This window comes from Balaenoptera musculus, chromosome 8, assembly GCF_009873245.2.
Source record: "Balaenoptera musculus isolate JJ_BM4_2016_0621 chromosome 8, mBalMus1.pri.v3, whole genome shotgun sequence".
In the NCBI taxonomy this organism is placed as follows: Eukaryota; Metazoa; Chordata; class Mammalia; order Artiodactyla; family Balaenopteridae; genus Balaenoptera; species Balaenoptera musculus.
The window spans coordinates 93,475,283-93,492,176 of NC_045792.1; the positions used below are offsets into that span (position 1 = coordinate 93,475,283).

A 16,894-nucleotide genomic window follows, 5' to 3' on the forward strand; every position below is an offset into this window, starting at 1 on the left:
CCCGCATGCGCAGTGCGCTGGGTGTCAGGCCGCCGAGCCCAGCCGGCCCAGTGCTCCCAGCTCGCTCCCGCAGACCCGGCGCAGGCGTCGGCGACCGGCAGCTTCGCGCAATCCCACCCGGGCGGCTGTGGCCAGTGCCCCGCGGCATGAGCCGGTGACCGAACACGGGGCCGAGCGGGAGGCAGCCGTGGACGAGGTAAGCGCGGCGCGGAAGGGCCGGGCGGGACCCCGGTGAGGGCTCGGGCCTCCCCGGGCCGCGGCGGAGTCGGAGCCGAATCTCCGGGGAAGCGCGGGCCGCGCGGAGGTCCGAGGGCTGCAAGAGGCCGGCGCCACTCCCGCTGATTTCCCGCTTTGGGTGCGCTTTGATTTCCGCCCCGCCTTCTCCTTCGTCACCCGACCCGCCCCGCACGTTGGTTTCCCACCTGTTTCCTTGCCCACTTCTATTCCCCGTCCGCACCTTTCCTTTTTCCCGGCATCCTGTGGCTTCCTTTTCCGAAGGCCCCACCCTCTGCCGTGACCTCTGTCCGCTGCCAGCTCCTTCCCGCGAGCCACAGGGATCTGCTTTCTCCCACTGGGATTTTTCAGCTCTGGGCTCTGCCTTGGCCAGTGGCGTCCCGTGCGGTACCAGATGCCCTGGGCAGGACTGAGTGCTCTGGTGAGGAGGGTGGCCAGCGGTGTCCGGGCTCTAGGCATCTACGTGAAGCTCAGAGGCACTTGGAGTTTTACTTACTGGCGACGGGAACCAGATACGTGTATACAGTTTTGAGGTTAAAATTACTTGGTGTAACTTATTGGGAAGTGCTAATCTAGAAGGGTCCTTGATTTATCTGTCTGAAGATGTCTTGAAATAGAAATACATCCATTTAAATTCTTGTTCTAAGTCAACTGAGTGCCCTGAGGACTTAAGCTGGACTTAGTTTGTAAATTTCAGAGCTCAAAGGCTATTTACAGTAATAAAATACATGGCTCAATTTCTATCACTCCTCACTGCCGGTGACTTAAGCCATCTGGTTGCAAATGCTGGTGTAAATGGATAGATTTGCGTCTGTCAAATTATGCTGGTTAATTGAGGAATGAAAAAGGTGTATCTCATTCAGGCTTTTAAGGGTAATTAGGGGAGGCAGCTTCACATGGGGGTTAATTAAAGAGCGCAGGCTCCAGAGCCAGATTGCTATTCTCCAAATCCTAGCATTGGCATTTTCTAGTTGTGTGACATTGGGCAAGTTGCTTAGCCTTCCTTGTTACACTTTCCCTGTCTGTAAAATGAGGATAATCATAGATTGTCACATGGCACTGTTAGGAAGACTAAGTTAACGCAGAATACTTAAAACAGATCCTGGCATGTAGTAGGTCTGCAGTAAAGTTTAGTTATTGTCAATAGTTCCTTAGTTATATGCACTGTGTTAATTATAGTATAATTCCCACAAAGGGGCACAGGTTTTTATTTTTTAAATTTGCAATCATTTTTAGGGGTGGTTAGCTATAACATAACTTTAATTGTAGAGGATCCTATCAGGTAAGGCAGTGAATTGCAGATTTTCCTGCTTCGGCCAATATTTGGTTCCTTTGTTTTCAGGAACAGGTGAGTTAAGTTACAGGGTAGCAGCAGCCCCAAGAGTTCAGCTGTGAGGGCTTCTGTAAAAAGGTTAAGAAGATGAGAGATTGTGACTGAAAACTTTGGACTTAGTGGATTGAACATAGCCTGAAGCACTAAGTAGAGGTTATTCAGGCAAGATTTAGGAATAAGTAATTCCAGGAACAGAAAATGCATCTCATCTTGACAGTAGAGTGAGGTTGAAAGATTTTTCCAGTGATTCAGTGCCTGACATCTAGCCGGATGATTCCACTGTTTTGCAGGGACAGATTTGATGTCCTTTGAGGAGGGTAAAGCTTGTAGGGCTTGTTGTGAAATTCTTATTTTGACACAGGTTGTGGTATTATATGGAAAAACATTCATTAATTAGAAGATTCCTTTTGGTTTGTCCTCTTGGGGAAGCTCAGTGTTAGGGGAGAGGAGGGTGGTCAAGGGTAGGTACAGAAAATTCCATCTGTGAAATTACCTGGCCATTTCCCCCCCCCTTTGGAAACTCTAATTTAAGAAAGAAAATGATCAGAGTTCATCACCATATAATTACTCAAAACTTGGACCTTGAACAGTGTGTGTGCTGACGGAACTGGGAAGTACAGAGACACTCCTTCATTCAACAAACATTTATGTTTACATGGAGTGTGTTCTAGACATGATATTAGATGCTGGGAATACTGAGCAGAGATGAAAAACTCTGATTACAAGAAAATGACGACCAGTAGAAGAGAGACTTGCAATTACATAACCAATTACTACAATCTGGCAAGTGCCGTAATGAAGCCTGTAAAAGGTACAAGGACATTCACCGAGAGTTCTCGGTCTCTAAAGCTCGACTTAGTTAGGGGCTGGTTTCTTTTTCACTTAAGGCTTTTCCCCTCATTTCTTTTTTTATTAAGAGTTTTTATGCCACCTCAAGTGCTCGCCATCCCTCTCAGCTGTTCAGCACAGACTTGTGGACGCTCGCTTATCCAGTGTAGGCAAACCTCAGAAACGTGAGTTTATAGCCCTGGGAACAGCCCTCAGGTGGGTGGGGGGTGAGGGGGCGCGGGATGGATAGGCTTTCATCCACCGATTCATCCACCGATGAATGTCCTTGAAACGGACAGTTCTCAGGTGCATTTTTCAGAGGGACCCTAGAAGGATTGAGCCCCATCTGCCCAGCTCAGTATGGCAGCCAGCTCAGTAATACACCCTCATGGCTTTCCGTTCTTCTCCAACTCCTCTCCTTACTCCCTCCCTCTGGCTTTCTGGATTCGTCTTCTGCAAGCTACTTGCACCCGAGCCATTTTTAGTTTGGCAGAACATAAACTAAGGCGGCTGGTACTGGAAGTGGCTCTAGAAAGCAGGTCCTGAGAATAGCGTTGTGAGATTGGAATCGCTCACCCTCAGGTGGCAGCCAGGACCCCTTTGCTGGGGGTAGGTGAGGCGTTGATAACCCCTGGTGCCCTCTAGCGTCCCTGAGTAGTCAGACTGACCAGTGGAGGGTTGGGATGAGGTTCAGGCAGAAAGGAAAGCATTGGCTGGCACAGGAACTCTAGCGCTCGAGCAGCGTGTGGACCATGGTCATGATGACGCTGGTGGAGTTGGTTGGCTCTTGTTATCTCCTTAGAGACCTTAGGTGCGATCAGGCTCAGATCAGCCAGGTATCAACTCAGGACGCATTGTGAAAGATAGAACTCCATGGCAACGTTTCCTGCAGCTGGAAGGCAGACTGTGTTGAAAATCAGGCCCAGAATTTAATTGTAATTATGGCTGAACTGCAAAGGAAGCTGAGTGCACAGCCTTCACAGGCTGCTTCTGCTGAAGTCAGGGCCATGACAGGGAAGAAGTGGGACCCTGAGTCTTAGGATGGAGATTTTGGGTGGAGGCGCTGAGGACTGAACTCTCAGATTTCCTAGATCCTCTGGGCCAGCAGAAGCATCTCTCTCCATTGCTGAGAAGAAGCGCTCCTTCCCTGACGCTATGCAAAGCTCTCCCTGGAGGTGGATACCTTGCAAGGTAGTGCTTCTCCTCCTCAACATTGCTCATCCCCTGCCCTCAGATCTCAGCATTGCCTACGTGGGGACGTACAGCCCCTGCTGCTGCGGTGATAGCTGTTGTACTGGAAGAGCTGCAGGACCTGGCTCGTGCGGACCAGCAGGAACCGGAGGAACACACGGGAGTGAATCTTGAGGGTGTCAGACCAGAAGTGGGGTAGCGGTGGACGTGAAGCCAGGTGGGAGTGACTCTTGGGAGGGTTCTCTCCTGAGTCAGGACTCCGTGGCCTTGCAGGGACAAGCTGGTCCCGATGTGCTGCTGGGCAGCCGCCTGGAACCTTGGATGTGACCGTGATACCGTTGGTTCTCAACTGGAGGCCAGTTTGCCTCCCCAGGGGATATTTGGCAATGTCTGGGTGTATTTTTAGTTGTCACAACTAGGGGTTGCTTCTGGCTCCTCTGGATTAGAGACCAGGGATGCTACTAAACGTTCTGCATTGTACAGAGCAGCTCCCCACAGAGAAGAATCATTTGGCCCAAAATGTCAATAGTTCTGAGCTTGAGAAACCCTAGTCTGGAGTAAATGAGGTAAAGGTGCCAGAGCTGTGTTGGCAGAATATTACGGTAGGGGTCCGAAGGTTCAGGGAGGTGGAGATTTGAAATAGATTTATTACTTGAGGCCAGAGGTGCATCTCCTGCCCATGTTCCCAGGAGGGCGTTCTCCCTTCCCTCTGGTGATATGGAACCGCAGGGAGGGGACCAGCACGTTTGAGAAGCTCAATGTCGATTCTCCTCCATAGGCCAGGATTGACTTTATGAGATTTGACCGTGGAACTGGGTTCCCAAGTATCAATGAGGATGATAGGATTCTGAAATGGCAGAAGCCAGGTGGTGGCACTAACCATCAGAGGCAAGGTAGACACACTATCCATAACAAGCAGTGAGGCTTGACTCAAAACCAGTGTGTCTGGACCCACTGTGATGCTAATAGAGCCTGGCATTCCTATAGACAGTATAGATGGGCAGCCAACTAGGGTATTGTTTCACTGTATAACCAGGAAAAAAAAAAAATCAACAGATGGCAAGTAGAAGTCTGATGTCAGCTGCTGCAGTGGAAGAATCACTATCACCTAGTTTTCAGATGTGTGCCAGCTCTCAGACCTGTATCCCATGGATTGAGGGGGAGGCTGGATCTCTTTGAAGAAGAACTTTGCAACATCCCTGAAAATATAGACAGATGTTCCCGAATCCTTCCTCCAGGGAACTGTAGGTCTTTATCAGACTTGTGGTACATCGAGGAAAGGAGAATATCCAGACCTTCTGAGGGCTGTTAAGTACAGGGTCAGAGCTGATAATAATACCAGGCAACCTGCAAGCAATGGTGGATAGGAGTTTGCAGATAAATGACCTGGCCTGTCCTCCTTCTGAGGGACATGGTGTAGTCTGCATGGTTCTTCAGAGGGTTCCTAAAGAGCCCCTGTTACCCAGCTTAATAACACACTCCTACTGGCTTTCCCTGGTTCTCTGTCTCTCTCTCCTTGCTCTGTTCTCTAGCTCCCAAGTAAAACTACCTGCACCCCCATCCTTGTCTCTGGTTCTTTTTTGGGGGTTAATTACGGGGGGACTCAAACTGTGACAGGTAGGAAGCAAAGGGTGATGCCTAGGAGTCTAACATAGTGGGTGTCAGCCTCTCTTCTTTCCAGCCCTCCTGATGCCCCCTTGGGACTGTGGAGCCAGGTCATGCTCCTGCTCTTGGAGTTCCTGTGGCTCCAGGTCACCACCAGCACTTGGTGGTGTTTGGTGCCGACATTCTGCCATGCTGGTGGGTAGAAGATGTCTTGTTGTTTTACTGCCATACTTTTCCTGTCCATTAATTAGACTAAACATCTTTTCAGATGTTTATGTGCCATTTTGTTGCCACTTCTGTGACATTCTTGTTTAAGTCTTTAGTTTTCTGTTTTTTGTCTGTTTTGGCTTTTTTGTTTGTTTCTTATTACTTTGTAGGAGCTCTTTATTCTGGTTGCTAGTTAGTCCTTATCGGTTACATGTATTGCGAATATCTTCTAGTTTATAGCTTGTCTTTTTACTTCCTTATGATGTCTTTTGATGAATAAAAATTCTTAATTGTAACACTGAATTTATTATTTTATCTTTTTGTGATTTGCATTTTTTGCATTTTATTTTGGAAATCATCCTCTGCCTGGAATTCACAGATATTCTCTTTTGTGTTCTAAATAGCTTACACTTTTGCCTGTTACATATAGCTCTTTAATCTGCCTTGAATAGATTTCCTCCCCTCTGGCTGCTTTTAATATTTTTCTTTGGCTTTCTTTTTAGTGGTTTTACTTTGACATATCTAGTTGGTTTTTGTCTTGTTTTTGGTTTTTTTTTTTTTTGTATATATTGTACTTGGAGTTGAGCATCTTGAATCTGTGAGTTGATATATTTCATTATGTTTGGAAAAACTTAACAGACAGCTGGATTTTTGTGTCTACTTCTGCCTTCAGTCTTTGCATTATCACACATCATGTAGCCTCTGGCAAATGAAGGTGAAAAAATAATGTCAGCGTTATTATAAAAAATAGTTCAGATCCTTTGAAAGGGTCTTGGGGACCCCCTGGAGCCCCCAGACTGTATTTTGAGAATCACTGATCTAAGATTTTTGGTATTAGTGTTATACTAGCCTCCTAAAGTAGGTCAGGAAATGTTTCTTCTTTTTTCCGAACTTTGGGATAATTTGTGTAAAATTGGAATTATTGTTTCTTGACTGTTTGGTAGAACTTGGAAAATCTTTTGGATCTGGAATTTTCTTTATAGGAAGATTTTTTAAACTTTCGATTCAGTTTCTTTAATGTTATAGAGCTTTCCAGGTTTGCTATTTCTCATTGAGACTGTTTTAATAAGGTATATTTTTAAAGAATTTCTCCATTTCATTTAATTTTCAAATATTTTGGCATAAGTTCATTGATACCATCTCATCTTTTAAATACATGTAGTATTTAGAGTTATGGGCCCCTTTTCATTCTAGGTATTTATTTGTTCTTTATTTTCTCTTTATCTTGATTAATCTTACCAGAATTATGTCAAGTGTCAATTTCTTTAGTCTTTTTTAAAAGAAGTTTAGTTTTGTTGATCCTATTTGGTTTTTAATTAATTAATTTCTGTGCTTTTATTTATTACTTAATTCCTTCTATTATCTTTGGATTTATTTTGTTGTGGTAATGTCTTTTTTCATAATCTGGAGCTCATGAAAATTGTAAAGCTCATATGTGGATACTACCTTTGTGGATTATTGCTCTAGTAGGTTATGGCCAGTATTTTTAAAAAGCAATAGGCTAATAGAAGAACACAGTGTTCGTCACATGTTCTGTGGCTAATACTACGTACTAAGGTTAAACATTGTTTTGTGAAAACAGTGTTTTGTGAAATATTTGTTTTATTTCAGATATTATACATACACATCTATGTCTGTATTGGGTCATAATATAAAATGTTATCTTATAGGTTTTAGTTTAAAAAAAAAAAAAAATAGGTTTAAAAGCTACTGTGCCCTGGTGGCACAGTGGTTAAGAATCCGCCTGCCAATGCAGGGACACGGGTTTGAGCCCTGGTCTGGGAAGATGGCACATGCTGTGGAGCAACTAATCCCGTGTGCCACAACTACTGAGCCTGCGTGCCACAACTACTGAAGCCCACATGCCTAGAGCCCGTGCTCTGCAACAAGAGAAGCCACCGCACTGCAATGAAGAGTAGCCCCTGCTTGCCGCAACTAGAGAAAGTCCACGTGCAGCAACAAAGACCCAACACAGCCAAAAATAAATAAATAAAATAAATTAAAAAAGAAAAAAGCTACTGTGTTAAAAGGTAGTTTGTCTAACATTAGTGAAAATTTCAAACCTAGCTGCATAAAATAAACATGCAAGGAGCTTGCTAAATCGACAGATTCTGTGACCTTATTTTAGACCTACTAATACAACCCTCCAGTGCTGGGGCCAAAGACTCTGTGTTTTAACAAGCTCTCCCTGTGTGATTCTTAGCATTTGGGTGTTTGAGAACCACTGATTCAGGATATAGGTACACCTTGAGAGCCTGTTGGGCAGTTCTGACATGGGGTATATGAAGAGTGCAGTTCCTTGTGTGCATTTGTCCCAAGACCTCCTCTTTTCTAGCTCCAGGAGGGATACATGGAGGGAAGGAAAAGGATAAGGTGGACTTGGTGGTAAGTAGGGGTTGGGGGCAGGCTAGGAACATCCTGTTCATCGTTAGAATGACAGAAAAAGTGAAATAGCTCTTGTGCCTGCATTCCTGTCATGGAATCCATTAGTATATATTGAATGGCTAATGTATATACCCCAAAGATGATCATCTTTAAGCTTAGAATGTATGAACTTTCATACATTAGTCCATGACAAGCACATTTCTTGATATGTTCCAGATCATGGTCTCAGAGAGTTACAAGTTGAAATCATTCATGACCATTCAGCACATTTTACCCAAAAAGCTGATAATGATTGCAACATTCAAGGCTTGACGAGACCCTGCTGGCTAGGAAGGAAGCAGTCTTACAGTGTGGGCATGACTGGGGAGAACTCCGTTTAGCCATAGTGAAAATGGTTGATAAACCTTAAGATGGTCTATGAGCTTTTCCGTTATTTCCCTTTATATTAATAGCTTTTCTGAATGAGGCCATTTTGAAGATTGGGCTTTTGACATGTGGAATGCTGAAGTCCTGAAGTCTCTTGTTGCCGTAACATGTCCGTGCCAGATGGTGCAGTCACACTCAAGGCTTTACCCTCCCCACACGGTAGCTAGGCATCAGGTGTCGGGGGCTTGTTCGGTAAGGATCTTAGTTTGTGGTCTACAGGGGAACTCTGCATTTTCAGCTGAGGACTAAGGATTTTCTTTATATCTGTCAATGATGCTTATTGGCTCTTTCGTTTATCTATTGCTACATAACAAACCACCTCAAAACTTACAAACAACCACAGCAACAGCAATCATGTATTTGCTCAGGATTCTGCCATCTCTACAGAGCTTGGTGGGGCTGGTTCATGTTTGCTCCACATAGTTTCCCCTGGGGTCTTCCTGAGGTTGCCCTAAGCTGGGAGCTCAGCTTCCTTATAACGTGGCAGCTGGCTTCCATTGGCTACAGGGTCTCTTAAGTCTTGGACTCAGAAGCCCCAGAATCTCACTTCTGCCACGTTCTTTTGGTCAGACAAGTCACAAGGCTAGCCCGAATTCAGGGGGAAGGGAAAGAGATTCCACCTTTTGATTGGACAAGTGGCGTGCACCTTCACCAGTGGGAAGAATTGTTGGCATCAGTCTTTAGAAATGGATCTACCTCATTGGCCTTTCTTTTCCTCCCTCCACCTCTCCTTTCCTCCTTCCCTGTTTCTTCATTTCTCCCTTCCATCTAAATGTGTCAACTATCCCTTTATTATAAAACATCAATATATATTTTATTTAAAGATTAATCTTCTCTAATACCCCTTGGTCTTTTCTTGATATTTTCTTAGTGGTGTTTTTACATTCCACATTTTGTTACAGTTTTGTGTCTCATTAGCATATAAATTCCTCTAAGGTAGGTTTTCACTTTCTTCTTTGTTTAGGTCCTCTTTGAGGGTTGAATGAATGAAAACAGGCTTTAGTATAATGAACGAAACATCAGTTTGTCCAGATGAAGCATCAGTTTATGTTAGGCAGGTATTTGAAAGCAAAATAAAACAACTGTCTTCAGCTGTTCCACTTTTGATTTTTCTTGCTTGGTCAGTACCCCTCTTCCTAGGTCCCACGCATTTACCAGCTTATGCTTTCAGAGAATATATATTTATAGAATATAGTAATATTTTTACATTATGTTAACAGTATTTATATTAAGTATGTAATATTAAATATTAAATATATAGCATATTCTCATATGTACACATTTATTTATTTATTTATAAGACAAGTCAAAAATCCCTTTTCATTATTTCATCAGACCACTTAAGGGAAAGAGGTAGATTCAGAGTTGAACAGTCCTTTCAGGTGTCATCTGCCACCCTAAAAACTTCACTTTTCTCTCTTCTCCCCTGGTAACCAGGAGTGTGAGGAAGAGGCTCTCTGGGTCATTATGTGTGCCTCGGTCAAGTACAACATCCGGGGTCCTGCCCTCATCCCGAGAATGAAGACCAAGCACCGCATCTACTACATCACCCTCTTCTCCATCGTCCTGCTGGGCCTCATCGCCACGGGCATGTTTCAGTTCTGGCCTCACTCCATCGAGTCCTCGAGCGACTGGAGCGTGCAGAAGCGCAGCATCCGCGACGTGCCGGTGGTCCGGCTGCCGGCCGACAGCCCCGTCCCCGAGCGTGGCGACCTCAGCTGCAGAATGCACACATGTTTCGACGTCTACCGCTGTGGCTTCAACCCCAAGAACAAGATCAAGGTGTACATTTACTCTCTGAAAAAGTATGTGGATGATGCGGGTGTCCCAGTGAGCAGCACCATCTCCCAGGAGTACAACGAGCTGCTCACGGCCGTCTCAGACAGCGACTACTACACCGAGGACATCACCCGGGCCTGCCTGTTCATCCCGTCCATCGACCTGCTCAACCAGAACGCGCTCCGCGTGAAGGAGACGGCGCAGGCGCTGGCCCAGCTCTCCAGGTATCGTAGCAGGTCTTCCAGGAGCTAGAGGGAAGGAGGGGCAGAGCCAGTGGTTCTCTTGAGCTGGTGTCCGGCTGGCTGCTTGTCTCTTATCTCATATGGGGGTGAGTGGATGAGCGACTGACCCGTAGGAGGACCGGTGCTTTGGGCACCTGGCCTCCGTACCACCCTCCCGTGCCACTGCTGTGGGCTCCCAGCCTCTTAACGTTTAGAAGCTAAGGATGCTTCCCATGCTTTTCCTTTTAAATTTAAGCACTTTTTTCCTTTCTTTATTACTCACATAATATACATTCACTATAAGAAGTCTGAAAATACAGGTGAGCAAAAAGAAGAAAGTAAGGTTCATTCCATAAGCCTGCCTCTAAGAGATAATCATTAATACTTTGCTGTTACTTTTCAGTCATTTTTGTATAAAACATATACATAGGCATGTATGTATACATTTTTTTATAAAGTATATATACCCATGCATGTGTATATAACATTTTTTGTCCAGAATGGGATCACACGGCAAAACACGCTCTCTTGCTGCCTTTTTCCCTTCATTTATCATGAATGTATTTCCAGATAATTTCATCTTCATCAGTCGGTTCTACATGATTTTAAGGGCTCTATAGTATTCCATTTTGCACATGTTCCCTAATGTATTTAACCGGCCTTCTGTATTTTATTTTATTTTATTTTTTATTTTTATTTTTTTTTTAATTAATTAATTAAATTTATTTATTTATTTTTTGGCTGTGTTGGGTCTTCGTTTCTGTGCGAGGGCTTTCTCTAGTTGCGGCGAGCGGGGGCCACTCTTCATCGCGGTGCGCGGGCCTCTCACTGTCGCGGCCTCTCTTGTTGCGGAGCACAGGCTCCAGACGCGCAGGCTCAGTAGTTGTAGCTCACGGGCCCAGTTGCCCCGCGGCATGTGGGATCTTCCCAGACCAGGGCACGAACCTGTGTCCCCTGCATTGGCAGGCAGATTCTCAACAACTGCGCCACCAGGGAAGCCCCTGTATTTTATTTATTTTTTGTTTCTGTAACCCAATGGTGAACACTCGGGTAGCGTTCAGGTTTTCATTAGCATAAGCAGTTCTGTAGTGGACAAGCTTGGAGTGCACATCCCCCAGCTTTCCTTTGAAGGAGCCAGGCCAGTGCCTGATGCACTGTTGGAATCTCCAGGCACTCCTGAGAAGAGGCCCTGTTATGGGCTGGGGAGACTACTTGTCGTCCAGAAACTGACTTGTCTTTGTTTCTTCATAGTTGATGTGTGAATTCTCCTACATGTGTAATTTCTTAATAGGTGGGATCGAGGAACCAATCACCTCCTGTTCAACATGTTGCCTGGAGGTCCCCCAGATTATAACACGGCCCTGGATGTCCCCAGAGACAGGTAGGTATATTTGGGGCTGTCCCCGTGATAGGGTTCTGAGGATTAAGTAAATGCAAGACCCTTTCGTTCATGTGAAATCATATTTCTAAGCCCACTGGGACATACTTTGTAACCAGAATTGTTTGTTAAAGTGGAGAATTGTCCTAGGCCTTTTCCTCCTCAAGACCTAGAAGCATCAGACCTGCCTAAGTCTGTTGGGGGAAACCAGTTGGAGCTTAGGTTCCAGCGGGGCATCTTAAAAGTTTGTCTTGTCTTCTTAGTCTGGGTTGTGCTCTCCTGAGCATAACTTCTCCTCCAACCCCCGCAGGGCCTGGTTCATCACTGGCTTGTGTCAGCTTTCTCCGCATTTGGGAGCATTTGCCAGAAGTAGGGTCGCAGCTACTGAGGGGAGAGGGCGTGGATGTGTAATTGGAGCCTGTAACGTCGGGGAATGAGGGCACTCTGAGTACCATTTACTCTCTGTTGTTTCAGTCAGTGGGCTTCTTTCCTTCTTTCCTAATAAAACTTCCAAACAGGCAGATGCGGTGTGGGGCGGCCATGACAGCACGATTGCAGTTGGAGCTCACTTACTGTGTATTGGCCCTTTTGTGCATTGACTGCACCACTTCCTGGAAAACTCAGGAGGGAGGTGCCGCTTAAGGTTCCTCTCCTATCACTGGGTTCAAGGCTCTGAAGAGAGCAGAAAGTTTGGGCCCAACATGAGGGTCTGGGGCAATACTCAAGGTAGAGGATTATTGTAAGTTCATATATGAACTCATTTATAACCAACTTTATTACAGTTGATGCTTAACTCTTAAAAAATCATTGTTACTGAAAAAGGTGAGGCCAGCTGTGGGAGGCCAGCATTGTCACTTACGAAAATCTACACTTAGTACTGCTTTTCCCCAGAAGATTAAATCTAAGCCCTCTTTGCTTTAAGTGATTATCTAGAGTCAGTGTTGAGTTTCTATCTGGAAATACAATTATCACTAGAAAAGACACACCCAAGGACCATTCCTCAACTTTGGTGTAGAAACCATTTTGGACGACAGAGGGCAGTCAGGCCACACAAATTCTGTAGAAACCAGCTAAACACAAGGTGATCCCTGATTTGGCTCTCAGCCTCAGTGTTCCTGAGTGGGCTACTGTTTTATGCATCTGGTTGTTCTGGGTAAGTGAAATACTTTAGAGGATAGCAAAGGGAAGGGAAAGAGCTGTGAGGAGTGCGATGTCTTCACCTGCTGTTCTGGGTTTGTTTTGAGAAGGGCTTATTTCTGTTTGGGACATTTCACTTTTGCTGACATTTTGGTATATGTATCTGCATGGGAGAAGGATTTTATTTTTATCAAGTGCACACGTTAAAAGGGGTTTCATTTCTCTGCAGCAAAGTGTCAAGTAATCAGGAGAGAGTTTAAGTTCTTGCTGGTACTTAGGTGTTAAGGATCAGGAAGGTTAAATCGTTTTCCCTGTGCATGTATTTTTTGTAAGTGATTATAGGCAATCCTGTAGCAAGTAACGAATCATCGTATAGTCCTCCTTTATCTTTCCATGTGGGAAATATCATTTTGAAGCCTAGGTGGTCTTCTGGTTGGGGTAAGGATAGTAGATTTGTTTGTTAATTTTTCTTATCCTTTGTCCTTGCTTCTGGATTCAGAGGAGGCAAGAACCAGGAGTGAAGAATGGTTTTAGCAGGAGCTGCACATCTGATTATTCAGAAATTAGAAAACAGACAGGCTAGATTAGACTGTTTCTAAGATCCCCCTGAAATCTAAAGTCCTAGGTGTGATTATTTAAGAATTACTTGACTCAGGGAAATGCAAGGACCAGGACTGAAGCAAATGTCAGCTCAGAAAATACATCTTTTATGCTGTTTGGACCTGTTTTTCTCTTTCAGATTTTAAAAATCCTGTGCATGACACACATATACCTTCTTGGTACAAGATTGGAACAATATGCAAGGGTACAAAGAGTAAAATGTAAAAGTATGCTTTCAAATCCTCCTCTCTTTTTACTGTCTTACTGAGAGGTAATCACTGTTATCAAGCACTGTGTGTTTTTCGAGTCTTTATTCAATGGATTTATAGTCAAACACACATATATATATTCACATACCCATTTTATTTTAACTCAAATGACAGCAAATTATACCTCTTCAATGTCTGACTTTACTGATCTTTGTTTTCTCAGACACATTCTGTAATTTTATTGCTACCTTAGATTTTTGTCATCCTTTCTTTGCACGTATCTCTCACAAATTTCTGCTTTCGTATGGGTGTATATTTATTTAAACTTCTTACGGAAACTTTTAAACTTATATAAAAGAAGAGAAACTAGTTCAGTGAGCCCCACATACCCACTGTCCAGCTTTGATATTGCCAACTTGATTTATCTGTATTCCTACCTACTCCCCACTAGATTATCTAGAAGCAAATCCCAGATGTTATATCATTACATCTGTAAACATTTCATTTGAGGCTCTACATAAGAGCTTTTTAAAAAATATAACTACAGTACTATTATCATACCTAAAAAAATTAACAGTAGTTCTTTAATATCACCAGATATTCACCAAATATCTAGCCATTGCTCAAATGTACTTGTCTCGTAATTTTTTTTTTTTTTTTTTACAGTTTGCGTCAGTAAACAAATAAGGATAATCAATAGAATTGGTCAGTTTCTTTTTTTGCAAAACCTAAAACGTGAAGCTTTATATTTGAGGAATTTGCAGGCCTGATTAAAAGGAAGCAAAAGATACACTTGCAGACGAACTGTGTTCAGGCTCTGTGAATACTCACATGGGAGGAGGCGAGCTGTGAGAGCGTCTGGGAAAGACCCAGGGTAGGGATGCTGAGTCCACGAGGCCAGGCTGAGAGGAGGAGGGTCGGTGATGTCCCCGAGTCAGGAAGTCCCGGAAAGTGCTGAAGATGCTGGTGACACTTCCAGTGACAGAACACCTGGCCTGGTGTGAGTGTGGTCGTCATAGTAATGCTTTCTTAGCTGCACGGTTTGTATTCAGTCTCTTGCGGCTTTGGAACGGATCTCTGATTTGGGGATACATAATGGGAAAACAGAATGTGCTTCTCAGAAATTTACTTTTCAGTCAATGTAAAACACGTGTTCTGTAAAACAAGGGAGGCTTACAATTTTTTCTCCATTATAATGTTAGGGAAAGCTTGGCAGAAGAGGACGCAGTGACTTCGAGTTGAAGTCTTGTCAGCAGCAGGGCCGGTGTGAGGCTTGTTTGACTAATTGCAGTGGCGACTCTTCCTGAGATCACACACCAGATTGCACATGTGTGATCTGTGGCAGGAGACATGCTTCGGGTTGCATGCTTTCCTCCTACCAGTGCTTAACCCCCTCCCTTACCCCTGGGGCGCCAGCGACAGAGTAACAGTAAAAGTTGGCGTCATGTACACCTGCTTCCTTTCTCACCGCATACACATGCGCCTGTCCTCTGGGGTGTGGGTGTAATTACCTCATCACCCACTACCCTGGCTTACCTGGACTGCTTGGTGCCTGTGTGTTGGATCAGTGTTTGCTTCTCTGCACGTAGGTTGTGGGGACCCATGCAGTCTGCTTGCCATCATGGTCATGGAACCCACCCAAATTCACGTTGGACAGATTCATTGCTGAATGCCAGTCAAGAAAAATAAGACCGTATGTTGATACGAAGGCTAGTCATTGAGTCTTACATAGTGTATTGGCAGCTGGAGAGGTTTTTAGCCTGCACGTTACCTCCCTGACCAATTCTTGGTTTCCTAAAGCTTAAACAAACAGATTGGGATTTCCAGGGGTGGTTTGAAAATCTTTGAACTTAAACTGGTCATGTTAGAAGGGAACGTAGGCTGTCATCAGGGCAGGGAGGGGATTGGTAGCAATCAAGATGGCACAAAATGTGACTTTTCAGTTCATACACTTTGGCTCAGACTGTGCAGTGCATGGAACTGGCATCACTTTGCCCCAGTAAGTGATTTGATGGGTTTGCAGCCCCAGGGACAGAATAACCGTGAAAGTTGGTGTGATATACACCTGCTTCCTTTCTGATGAAGTGTCATTGTAAGACTTGCTGGATCCAATTAAAACAGAGTCTTCTTGGCTTTCTAACTAAGGAGAATAAAAGCTCGTGCATACAGACTGCAAGAGAAGCACTAAAGGTCCAGTTCTGAATTCTGCTTCCTGTAGACGGAATTGGGTTAATAAGACTGAGTAGCTGAAATGGATGGTGAGAGCTGGTAGAGGTTACATGACACACAAGTAGCTCTGGGACGACAGTGGAAAGAACTGCTCGGGGCGGGAATTGGAGAGAGGCTGGGGTGTAGGCAGCATGAGATGTGATACTTGGCTGTCACCACTGCTTTCTTCGTCCATTGTCCCCTGAGATTCCAGTCAGTGGGGTTGGTAAGTGACTTCCCCAGCCAGTTGTCCTGTACAGACCTATTATTATTGCTGTTATTGTAAGTGTGTTTAAGACTTGGGTATGACTTTTGGGAGAGGTGAATGGGATCTGAATGAGGTGGCAGAGGGGCTGTACAAAGGGAGTCCTCCTGGCTGTGATGTATTTTAAAATATGGAAAGTAGGGAAAGACTACTTAGGACCCCAGAGGAAGGGTGGTGACTCAGGAATAGGATGCAGCTAATGTCCAGGAGGTGTGATTGTACAACATTTAGCACAGTGTCTTTATAGTAAACGGACTTGGTAAACATTAGCTGTGGTTGATATTGTTATGAATATTCAATTACCCCTTTCCACAGAGCTTATCAGAATGAAGACCTTCTCTCTTTCTCATCATTTGACAAAATCCTTTGCTTTCAGGGCTCTGTTGGCTGGTGGTGGCTTTTCTACATGGACTTACCGGCAAGGCTACGATGTCAGCATTCCTGTCTATAGTCCGCTGTCAGCCGAGGTGGACCTTCCAGAGAAAGGACCAGGGTGAGGAGCATTTGGCACAACACGGTGTACTGGGAGATGCCGGCGAGAGCCAAAGCATCGATTACAGGCCAGGGTCTTTGAGTCTACCATTTCCCTGCCTCACCCCAACCTTACTGATCCTTCAGTTCTCTCTCTGTCTCAGTCAATTTTCAGTGCTGTCTACCAGGCTTCCCAAATCAGAAATCTATGTGGTGTCGTCAATTCTTTCCTCTCCCTTACTTCCTGTATCAGAATAAGAAGTCCTATTGATTCTACATCCTAAGTATTCAATATTTTCTGGATCTGTCTACCTCTCCGTCTCTCTGCACCCACCCTACACCAGGTGACTGTCGTCCTTCCTTTGGATTGCTGAAACGGCTTCCTCTTTGGTCTTCTGCCTCTGGTCTCGCTGTTCT

General features: G+C 44.6%; 1 protein-coding gene across 5 annotated transcripts in view; it reads left to right on the forward strand.

Moving 5' to 3' along the window:
* Positions 1–16,894, forward strand: part of EXT2 (exostosin glycosyltransferase 2) — a 134,392-nt gene continuing 117,498 nt past the window's right edge. Inside the window, exons 1-6 of one of the 5 annotated variants that reach the window (XM_036860834.1) lie at positions 58–196; positions 2,485–2,580; positions 3,630–3,803; positions 9,647–10,212; positions 11,501–11,590; positions 16,383–16,499. In XM_036860834.1, coding sequence (XP_036716729.1) covers positions 9,677–10,212; positions 11,501–11,590; positions 16,383–16,499 — 743 coding nt within the window. In that variant the 5' untranslated portion in view covers positions 58–196; positions 2,485–2,580; positions 3,630–3,803; positions 9,647–9,676. Of the gene's footprint in view, positions 197–2,484; positions 2,581–3,629; positions 3,804–8,235; positions 8,402–9,646; positions 10,213–11,500; positions 11,591–16,382; positions 16,500–16,894 lie in introns of those variants that run through there. The other 4 variants (XM_036860833.1, XM_036860832.1, XM_036860830.1 and 1 more) reach the window with 4 other exon arrangements.